This window comes from Orcinus orca, chromosome 19 (genome assembly GCF_937001465.1).
Source record: "Orcinus orca chromosome 19, mOrcOrc1.1, whole genome shotgun sequence".
NCBI classification, from domain to species: domain Eukaryota; kingdom Metazoa; phylum Chordata; class Mammalia; order Artiodactyla; family Delphinidae; genus Orcinus; species Orcinus orca.
This window is the reverse complement of record NC_064577.1, coordinates 28,402,634-28,413,790: the sequence shown is the minus strand read 5'-3', so window position 1 is coordinate 28,413,790 and position 11,157 is coordinate 28,402,634. Positions and strand designations below refer to the sequence as shown.

Here is an 11,157-nt window from a genome sequence, read left to right as displayed (position 1 = left end):
CGCACGCAGGATGGGGGGAGGGAGCGCACAACGTGCGCGCGCCCTCTCCCTCCTCCACCGCTGCCGCCTCCTTCTTCTGCCGCTCCTGGTGCTGCTTGTGTGCTCGTTCGGTGCGGACCTGGTACCTCTTTTGTGAAGCGGCAGCTGAGGAGACTCCGGCGCTCGCCATGGCCGACGAAAAGCCCAAGGTGAGCTCGGCGCCGTCCTCCGCGCCTCGCCGCGCGGCCGGGGTCACGGCGCGGGCCGGGGTCCGGCCCGAGCCCGCCGCGGGCTCCCCGCGCCTTCCCGGGCCCCCCACGGGGCGGCCGCGGCTCAGGCCCCGGCGCTCCGCGCCATTTTCTTCCCTCCCCTCTTCCTCCCTCCCGCGCGGGAGGAGGCCCCACCGCCCTCCCCCGCCCCCGGCCGCCTCGGAGTGCGCGCCGGGCGCGAGTTGGGCGGGCGAATCGCGGACACCCGCTGGCCCACCGGCCGCGAGCTGGGCTTCTTGGGCCCTGCTGGCCGGGCGAGCGTGACGAGGGGCGTTAGGGCGCGCGGTGTCCCCACCCTCGGCGGACCCCGCGCCGGGCCGCGGCGGGTGTTGCCGCCTTGGCGGTGGCGAGGAGTTCCCTCCTACCCGGGCTTCCCCCCTCCGGGGTGGGGGCCGCGGGCATCTGGGGACCCCTGCCCCGGGCCGCACTGGCCGGTTGAGGGTTCGGGGCGAATCAATGGGTTGCTGATGGGTTGGAAGCCGGATGCCCGTCGGCCGTCGTGAGGGGCCGGGGTTGGGGGATTCCCGGGGAGTATTTCCCACATTTTTTGTCGGAATGGGCAGTGGCTTTTCCCTGGGTGCCAAATAACCCCTAACCTGCCGAGACCATGTGGTTTCGAGAAGTTGGAGGCAGATGTACGAGCAGAGAGACTTCGTAGGGCTTAACTTTTCAACGCGGGTTTTGAGGCTCCAGGAGGCTTTTCCCTGGAGGACTCGGGTACACACTTCTTCCTGGCACACGGGACTTTCTTTTGGTTTGTTTTGTGACACCCCCCCCCTTTCCATTCTGAAGTGGTTTAGGGGCTACAGAATTCCTTCTACACTTGATTTTGATGAACTTCAGATTGGGTAAAAATCTACAAGGAAGACTTGTGGAATAAATCTACAAGGAATAAAACTGCATTTGACTCATGACAACAAAGGGGAGGGGAGAATAAGCTCATAACTAAAAATAAACAAAAATGAAGCTGCTCATAGAGGCGAACAATAATAGTGGTTCTGAGTTATTACCGCTGCTTGGGAGAGAATCAAAGGATATTCCTCAATTAGGTGGTTTTTTTTTTTAATGTAGCTTGAGATTTGTTATTAAGCTGAATTTGGTAACTTTTTAATGAGATTTGTAATGAGTTTTGAATTTCAAGCTCTAGATTTTTCTTGCATTCTGTACTCAAAGCATTTTGGAAAGAGAAAGGATGCTTATTTTTAATCTTTTTAGAGGAAAGACATTTTGAGTGTAATACAATATATGTCATTTAAAAAAACTCAGATTCAAGAGGGCATTGCAGTAAATTGAGGGAGATCCATCTTTAAAAACCAGTTGTCGACACTGATAGTATTGGATGTAGGCTGCTTTTCTGTTTCTGTGACATCTATTTAATATTGTTGCTTCAGGGTTTCTTATCTTTCAGATTGATTTCAGCAGCTGCAAACAGCTGTATGCTCTGTTATAAGAATGAGAAACCTGTTGATTTCTGAAGCAACTTGGGCTGCTGCTGCTTTAAAAGGTGTTTGTTCTTCACATTTTCCAAATTCTACTTTTATTTTTCTTTCAACAGGAAGGAGTCAAGACTGAGAACAACGATCATATTAATTTGAAGGTGGCGGGGCAGGATGGTTCTGTGGTGCAGTTTAAGATTAAGAGGCATACACCACTTAGTAAACTAATGAAAGCCTATTGTGAACGACAGGTGAGGAACTGACTTGTATACTTCCACTGAATAAAACGTATTTTAAAAAAAACAAACCTTTTTTTCTTGAGAATAGAAACCAGCATAATATATCAATAGATTATCTTTGGTAGAATGAATATGTACTTATATACTTGATATATCACAATTTTATCATACACTTGGTTTGTTGATTCTTTATAAAATCCCTTAGGGTGGTTAATATCACATATGATTCTAGTTCTATGCTAGAAATGCATCAAATTATTTTCACAATAATTTGGTTTGTTCCCAAGAGGATGTAATTTTACTTTTATAAGAAAATAAGAACGAACTTGGTAAAATTTCTTGTCAGGCTCTTTTTTAACAATTAAAAATTTGTCTTGTGTCAAAACAATTTATTTCGGGTGTTTTAACCAATTTGGAAGTAAATGTGGGTTTAAGGACATTGCAGTTTTCCTGAAGCATGTAAAACTGTAATATTTTCTTTTTACACTAATAGTAGAGGTCAAGAGATTTAACCTCCTGAACCAAGCATACACATTCCTGTATTATAAGGATATTTGAATTTTACTCAGAAAATAGTAAATTTTTTAGCTCAGAAGAGGAAGTAGAAATGAACAGATGCTGGGAGGTAAATGTAAACTTTAAGACAAAGAAGCTTCCTTTTGTGATGTTGAGTCTGTAACAATATAAAGGTAATTTTAAAGATGACTTTTGCAAGTATAACAGAAACTCTGGTAGATCAGTTAATCCAACAGTAACCTGGCAGAAGTATTTTTCTTGTTCAACCCTGGATGTATAATATATAAAAATTTGGAAAATTATTTTATTAGACCAAAACAACTTGTCTACATTGCAAATTCACCTCCTAAAAATAGGTTCAAAACAGAGTAAGGTTAAAACCTCTACAAGTTGGGAAATTGAGTTTGAGTTGATACTTGGGCCTTCTCCATGAGACTGAAGGGCTTCTTAAACTGAAGATTTAAACTTCTTTTTGAGTTTGAAGCTTTATTTTATGCCTACTTCATTTGTAACATAAGAGTACTGTGGTTATAATTTTTTATCTTCAAAAACTTTTTCATAGTTCCTTACAAAGATATGCCCTTCAGTGTACTTTCATTTGAAGAATTCTGGTGAAATCCCCTAACAGTTAGTAAATATGTACTTATTAATTGTGCTAAAGAATTTTTGCACTGGTATCTACCATATTTGAATACTAGTACTCCTTCAGGTTCCAGGGGAATTTTAAAAGGTAATCATTTTGTAGAATGTTTATGTAGCAAAACCTTATACAACATAGAAATTCATGCTTAGATTTGGTGGCTTTCAACAAAATTCTCTGCATATCCTAACTTTTCTCTAATTACTATTAAATTTTAGCTTTTAAATGGTCATATTCTTCAACACTGACTATGAAAATTTTCAAACTTAGAGAAAAAAGTTTACACTGAATACCCATCAGTCTACTGCCTAGATTAACTGTTACCAATTTACTATATACATCTATTGATACTCTCTGTCCATCCTAAAATGGTCATATTTAAGACTTCCCATATTTCCTGTAGGGCCCCCAAAAGAGCTTTTTATCTTTTTTTTTTTTTTTTTACCAGATGCCTATTTGCTGGGGCATTATACTGTGTGCCAGAAAAAGTAAAGCACATCCTGTGTATTCTAGATTATCCTTATAGGAAATTGTCTTATAAGATCTAGTTAGTGGGTCAATCAAGAATTTTTTAGTTTTCCTGCTATGTTAAAGTAAGTCTACTATATTACCCAGTGTAAATAAAGTTTTCCTTTATTTTTTTCAATTATTAGGCATAAGATTGGGATTATATTTGACTAAACTTGTTGGGTCCACTCTTAACTTGCACTAGAGGAAAAAGAACATTGGTAGTCCATAAAAAATATAATTCCACTGCATATCTGTTGGAATGCAAATGTGAAAATATTATCCAGGAAGAATTTGGAAAGATGTTTATTCCCATTTTCCTCTTAAATTGGGGATACCCTCAGAGTTTTGAGTGAAACAAGATCCCTGTTTACTTTTCAAGTGGTTTCTCTGGTTCTGAGGAAGAGGGAGTTGAAGTATCATCTAATTGGGCTGATTCCCTGCTTTCTAAGTGTAGTTACAGGTTATTAAAAACTAAAATATTTATCTGATCTGATTTGCATAGCTCAAGTTTTTTTGGCAGGTGAGACTTCTTGACCAAAGATTTCCTATCAAGATTAATTGAATGCTCATATTTACTTTCTAATGAACTCATTTGGTATTGGATCTCTGGAGGAGTTCCAGTGAATGCCTAATAGGCATCTAAAACTGAACATGCAAAGCAGGACTCTTGATTCTACTAGCAATCTTTCTCTGTTGTCCCCACTCAGTAAATAGCACCATTCTGCATCTAGTTGTCAAAACCTTAGGGTCCTCCTTGATGATGCATCATAACAAATAAAATCCATCAGCGAATTCTGTTCCCTGTCTAAACTTGGTCCAGCACAGTAGCCACAAGCCACGTGTGAGTGTTTACCACTTGAAGTGTGGCTAGTCCAAATTGAGATGCGCTGTAAAGAGTAAAATGAATGCCAGATTTTGAAAACTTGGTGTGGAAAAAGTTAAATATCTCAATTTTCAAAATGTTGATCATATGTTGAAATGGTAGTGTTCTTAAATATGTTGAATTAAAACCTTTAGCAGACTTTTACCTTATTTTTAACTTTTTAATGTGGCAACTAGAAAACTACCATATGTGGCTGACATACTTCCATTGCATAGTGCTGAGCCCGCAACCATTTTTATTCTATTCCTGATTAACTGCTACCTCAGGGACTTCTCTGATTAATTCAGAGTGCCCCTGTTGCCATCACTGGGTCCTCTCACTCTTTTTTGTTTGTTTTGATTTGTTGTTTTGCATTGATTATTGTCTGTATTTATCTCTCTGCACTAAAGTGTAAGCTTCATGAGCATAGGGCTGTTTTATTATATGACTATTTTTCTAGAGCCTAGACCAGTGCTCAGCATATAGAGTGTGTTCAAATGCTTGTAAAAGAATAGAGAACATTCAAACCTAGTGTTTCTGTAGGTTGGTTTCTAAGTAAGTTTTTCATTCACATGCAGAGTTAGACTTTGCCCACTTTATATCAGCCACATATCCTTCAGGCAACTGATTGAGAGCATACTATTCCATTCTAGTGTAAATCTACCCCAACATTGTTTACTAGATTGTCAGATGGTTTCAGAGAGCACAGAATAATTGGTTTAGTCCAGTTCGTCTTTGTGAAATGAAGAAATGGGGTCCCGAAGAGAGAACCTCACACATCTCTTCTGGAGCACAACTCTAAAGCTCAGGGATGAGATTTATACAGAAGAGGAAACCAAATACTGGTTTAATGCAAATTCATTGTTTGAATTTACATGGTTTATAGAATCTTAAAGGCAAGTTTCCTGAATTTTGGACTTTTAATCTCTAGCAAAATAGCTTTTATTGATAAGGAAAAGCGTAAAAACAGGTGGCAATAAAGGAATACAATTTGCTTGTGTTCTACTGGCCCTGCCTTCCCTTCGCCCTTATTTTGAATGGCCACACCATTGGATGTAGTGAAGGAAGAACCCAGCATATAGAAGATGCTAAGAGTTTTGTTGAAGCAGAGTCTCCAGTGGAGTGTTTGTAAGTAGATAATACTTAGTATTAATGGCTTGGTATTGAATTCTTGGTTACTTTGTGTAATTGCAAACTAAATTGGAAAGTCATGAGGAATGAATTAGGTTATGGCTGTCACCTACCTGGTGGGGGATTGCTTGTATTCCGTAAGACAAGGGCTAGTCTGGAAGTGGTATGTGTCAAAGACCAGAGTGTTGTGTTGTGTTTTGTTTAATGTTTATTTATTTACCTATGTATCTATCTATCTGCACCGGGTCTTAGTTGCGGCATGTGGGATTTTTGTTGCAGCGTGTGGGATCTTTTTAGTTATGGCATGCGAGATCTTTAGTTGTGGCATGTGGGATCTAGTTCCCAGACCAGGGATCGAACCTGGGCCCCCAGCATTGGGAGCGTTGGAGTCTTAACCGCTGGATTAGGGAAGTCTCAAAGACTAGAATTTTAAAGGAAAGCAGTATGATTTTCACGTGACAGGTAGTTTTAAAGACCAATTCAGTGGATCCTTGTTAAATAAGGGAATACAGTTGTTAAACAAGTGTTCATTGAACACTTTATTTCAATATTTTTAGTCCTAGGAACTCAGTTTAATTTTCTCTTAAATATCAAAACTGGGAGTTTTTGTAACAAGAATTATAGTTTGTAATTTGAGCATGATACAGGAATGGCTTTGTGTAAGATGCTTCCAAGAAAGGTATTTTTCAAGTTAAAATATTCACAGCATACCTCCAAAGAAATCTTGTCCTCATTTGGTTGCAGTTACCAGCAACTTTACTATTTTGCTCTTTTCCCCTTCTCCCCACCCCTATGTCAGGTAGGTGATTCTTAATAATGGAGTCCCCTTTGCAGAAAGGGGCATATTTAAGCTCATTTATCTCCTTAAATGCACATAAAAATTTCTTGACACTCCCTTTTTGTAATAAAGCTTCTCCTCAACTTAGCTTTAGGTTTATTTTCAAATAAAAACAGAAAATGAAGCATATTTAGATACTGCTTTTCATCCATTTTATTCCATCAGTATTTAGCACCTACCATGTGCAAGATATACAGTATGTAACTAAGTCTAGATTTCTATCCCTACTGGAGCTTATTTTCTAGTACAAGGTTGACTAACAATTGCAGGCTTAGGTAAGTACTAAGCAGAAAAAAGCAGGTGCTTCTTTAGAGCTGTTCCAGGATTTTCTTGGATGTGGATTGTGGTCTTATAGATGGTTTTAGGGACCAGTTATTGCCTTGTGTTTTGCTGTAAATGTACTCACTGCCCAAGGATAAGAACTTGAATATGCCTGTGGTGTTCCTAGTATTGTGCTGGGCTGGGGCTTAGGTTACTCTTACATAGTGGTAGGAATTGTTTGGATAGACAAGAAGGGAAGGTAGCTTTTAGGCAAAGTTTTATTTTAATCATTACACCTTTTTTAGGTGACTTCAGTTTTCACATTATTAATGGGTTTTGTTATGTGTTTGTTTTTGGAGCGCTTTTTAATGTGCTTTGAGGAATGTTGACATGTGCATCTGTTGCTTCAAATTTCCTTTTAGTAGCTAACTCATTTAAATGCACTGTTTGACTCAAGGTATGATCTGTTCAAGCTTGAAGTAGCTATGGTCTCAAAAGTAGCTATGGCTCTCAAAAACAGCCTTTTTTTTTCCAGTCCTTTTTAAGAAAAATCATTTTTCCAATGAAAATCAAACATAGTATAGTTTAAAGAAAGTGAAAATCACTCCAAATCATTTAACCAATATAGAAATGTTAACATATTGATGATCATTTATTTAGGTCTCTCTTTTAAATATATTCATGGCCAAATATGCATGTAGTTTTAGTTCTTACTGTTTCTTTGCATTCTTATTGCTTTTAAACTCTTTGTCCAGGGTTTGTCAATGAGGCAGATCAGATTCCGATTTGACGGGCAGCCAATCAATGAAACAGACACACCTGCACAGGTAAAAATGTCTTTGTGCTAACTAGAAAAACCAATGTTTTTTATAATTTTCTCAACAGCTTTGTTTATTAATTTGTGAACTTCTAGTCATCGGAATATAGTTCTTTTTTTTTCTTTTTTTTTCTGTATGCGGGCCTCTCACTGTTGTGGCCTCTCCCGTTGCGGAGCACAGGCTCCGGACACGCAGGCTCAGCAGCCATGGCTCACGGGCCCAGCCGCTCCCGGCATGTGGGATCTTCCTGGACCGGGGCACGAACCCGCGTCCCCTGCATTGCCAGGCGGACTCTCAACCACTGCGCCAGCAGGGAAACCCTATAGTTCTTTACCAGAGTTCAAAGCTGTGTAAAATATGGCCAAAAGGGAATAGAAAGAAAAAATAGATTCAGGAAGTGCCAATGGTTTTTAAATATTCAGTTATCACTTAGTAAAACTAGTAGGTCGTTTTACTTTAATCCATATTTTTCTTCTTGCCAGCATTATTTGGAAAAAAATAAATAAAATTCCTGTTTGTTACTTCAGAATGTTGTTTTCCTTTTGTTTTCATTGCTGCAGCTCTAAATCATACCCCGGGTTCCCCATAAGCGATTGGTTGGCTGTTTATCCTAACCATTTTAGCCCCTCATGAATTCTCTTGTACCTATACTTCTGAACTGAAGAGAATCTAGTGGCTCTAACTGCAAGTCTCTTGATAGCTTATGTTTCACAGGGCTGTTGATTATTATTTCACAGGGCTGTTGATTATTATTTGGTGGCTTTCCAAACCCTTACTACAAAAGGTGTTGTCTGATCCCTTAATCTCTTTACTTATTACTTCAGTTGTTCTGTCACTTTGTAGGGGATCGGCTGGGCTATCTTCTTTAGCAGAAACTTTTTGTTTCTTTTTACCTTCTGAAATTCCATTTAAGACATTCTGTTTTGGGGGAAAAAACTTTGATAGCAGAAATTTTAAATTGGAGCCCTTGTCCTTTTGAATTTGTTTTATCACTCCATAAAAACTAGAAAGTGATAAATATGGTATGAGTGAAGCAGAAAATCCAGATTGTGGTTTTGTTGATAATCTTCAAAAACTTGAAATATCTATGAGTTATACTTGAGGGAAGAATATTTTGAAGAAATTTCTGTTGATGAGTCTCTAAGAAGCAATTATAGTATGTAGCCACAAGGAGGAGCTGAATTCTCTTGATGAATGAGAGAGAGAGAAAGCTCTCTTGTATCCTTTGAAGGCATTTAAAGTTTCACTGTAAAATTGAAAAACATTCCAGTAGTTTCATTTCAGTGGATAGGCTGATGGATTTAAAAGAATAAAAAGAACCCATTATGCTAAACTCTGATGGTAATGTATTTTCTGTTTTTTGAAGCCCTCACCCACCACCAAAAAAAAGTTCTGGGACTTGTCTATTATGCTAGCTGCAAATAATTAAACCTGAGGAGGATTTGTTCAGTACTGCATTCATAAAATCTTCAAATTGAATTTGGAATTGACCTCATTTTAGTATTTGGAATTGAATTTATTTTAGAGTGAAATTGATTCATTTTAGAATTGTTCTTCCAGTACTTATTAAATAGCAGAATTGTATAAATTAGAACATCTGCTTAGCAGCCAATTTTAATAGCAGTATAATTGTTATATACTCATTCTCTTAAGTACTTCACTTTCTTTGACTCATTTAGTTCTCATAACTGAATATTCCATTTTACAAATAGAGAAATGAGACTTAGTCATTAATATTTTAATGCTTTAGTTCTACTTTACTGTATTTGAACTTCATTAGAAACGTTCCCTTTCTTGTCTTTAGATGCCCAAGGTTGTTGTTTTATCTTCAAAATTACCAGTTTTTAGAAAATTTTTCTTGGGTGATTATCAGCATTATAAACTGTTCCAAAGCTTGTTTACCTTACAGTGTTGCCATATGTACCAAGACCTTCCTGCTATCAACATGGTTTTATGTATAATGTGTGGGTAGTAAACCTTGCAAACTTAATAGCATTTTGAATTTTGATTTTTTTTTTTAACAAGTCTGTTTTTGCTCATGCTCCTTTTTTTGTTTTTTAACATCATTATTGGAGTATAATTGCTTTACAATGGTGTGTTAGTTTCTGCTTTATAACAAAGGGAATCAGTTATACATATACATATATTCCCATATCTTTTCCCTCTTGCGTCTCCCTCCCTCCCACCCTCCCTATCCCACCTCTATGCTCCTCTTCTTACTACATAGTGGTAACCACTGTTTTTTGCATAGGCAAAGATATAGTCATATACACATACACACAAACTTAAAAATATATATACAAATATAATACTATAAGCTGTTCGCTGCCTAGTTTTAAAATTTTTTAGCCTAATACCGTATCTAAGGGATATTTCCATTTCTGCATGTGTAAATCTACTTATTCTTTAATAATAGGTACATGGTATTTCATGTATGCATGTACTATATTTTTGGGGGTTTTGATATTTTGGTTATTTTCAGTTTTTTGCTCATCTAAACAACATTGCAGTGAGAGCCTTTATACACATCAGTTTTATTTTCAGTAATTAAAGGTGAGATGATTTAACTTATGGACATACTCAGCTTTTTAACTTAAAAACTCAATTTTCTGTAATCTTCATAAAAAAGACCAAGTGAAAAATTATTTAAACCTAAGTCTTACGCTACTTTAAGCTGTGGGACATCTAAAATAATGAACACTGGAACTGGGTGGAACTCGTGCAGATTTTCAGGCTATTTAAGTCTGATAGTTATAAATTTTAAGAGCTAAATAACCAATGGCCGATTGTTTTTTTTCTCATTTATGCTAGTTGGAAATGGAGGATGAAGATACAATTGATGTGTTCCAGCAGCAGACAGGAGGTGTCTACTAAAAAGGGAACCTGCTACTTTACTCCAGAATTCTGTTCCTCCAGACCAAGAAGACATTCTCAATTAGAAAACTGCAATTTGGTTCCACCACATCCTGACTACTACAGTATAGTTTCTCTATTCTTTCATTTTCCCCTTCCCCATTCCTTTATTGTACATAAAGTAACTGGTGTATGTGCACAAGCATATTGCATTTTTTTTTTTTAAATGGCCAACGGTATGTTTTGATCGACATCAAATGGAGATGGAATGGGGAAAAATACTGGTTCTGTGAAGATACCCCCTTTTCTCCATTAGTGGCATGCTCATCAGCTCTTATCTTTATATTCCAGTAAGTTATTTTGCTCTCACTGTTTAACAAAAAAAGAACAACATAAAAATTCTTGCATACCTTGTTCGATTGGAGAATTTTAATGTTTTTCATTTATCATTGTAAAACCAAGGACAATTTTATAACTTTTTTGTACGTAGCTGTTACATGTAGGGCAATCTGTCTTTAAGTAGGGATAAATTACTCTAAAAGAAATGAATCCTAGATAGTTTTCCCTTCAAGTCAAGCGTCTTGTTGTTTAAATAAACTTCTTGTTTAAAATGAGCTGTTTTCTTTATTCTGAGGAATATTAAATAGAAAGTTGAAGCTTAGAGAAAAACATGACCTGAATAGGCCTACTAGAAGTTACATTTCAAGGAAGAAATAAAGCTACTTTGCATTTCTGACAGACTAATGCAAAACAGGGAATAACAAAGTTATATAAATGACTAGCAAGGAATGTCCTGAGGCAGAGT

The 11,157-nt window shown here is 37.9% G+C and overlaps 1 protein-coding gene across 2 annotated transcripts; it reads left to right on the top strand.

The window, feature by feature from the left end:
* On the top strand, positions 1–10,966 carry SUMO2 (small ubiquitin like modifier 2). 2 transcript variants are annotated; one of them, XM_004275464.3, is made up of 4 exons: positions 1–188; positions 1,804–1,935; positions 7,437–7,508; positions 10,311–10,966. In XM_004275464.3, exons 1-4 carry the CDS (start codon positions 168–170, stop codon positions 10,371–10,373), a joined length of 288 nt encoding a protein of 95 aa, XP_004275512.1. In that variant the 5' UTR covers positions 1–167; the 3' UTR covers positions 10,374–10,966. The 2 variants fall into 2 exon arrangements, with proteins under 2 accessions (XP_004275512.1, XP_004275513.1); XM_004275465.3 differs by lacking the exon at positions 7,437–7,508 and having other exon boundaries at positions 29–188.
* The last annotated feature ends 191 nt before the right edge of the window (positions 10,967–11,157 follow it).

What these genes read in the sequence shown, in the direction of transcription:
- SUMO2 (XM_004275464.3), top strand. Translation starts at nt 168, where the DNA reads ATGGCCGACGAAAAGCCCAAG. An exon ending in TGGCCGACGAAAAGCCCAAG is followed by an intron (nt 189 to 1,803) that starts GTGAGCTCGGCG and finishes TTCTTTCAACAG; the next exon opens with GAAGGAGTCAAGACTGAGAA. An exon ending in AAGCCTATTGTGAACGACAG is followed by an intron (nt 1,936 to 7,436) that starts GTGAGGAACTGA and finishes CTCTTTGTCCAG; the next exon opens with GGTTTGTCAATGAGGCAGAT.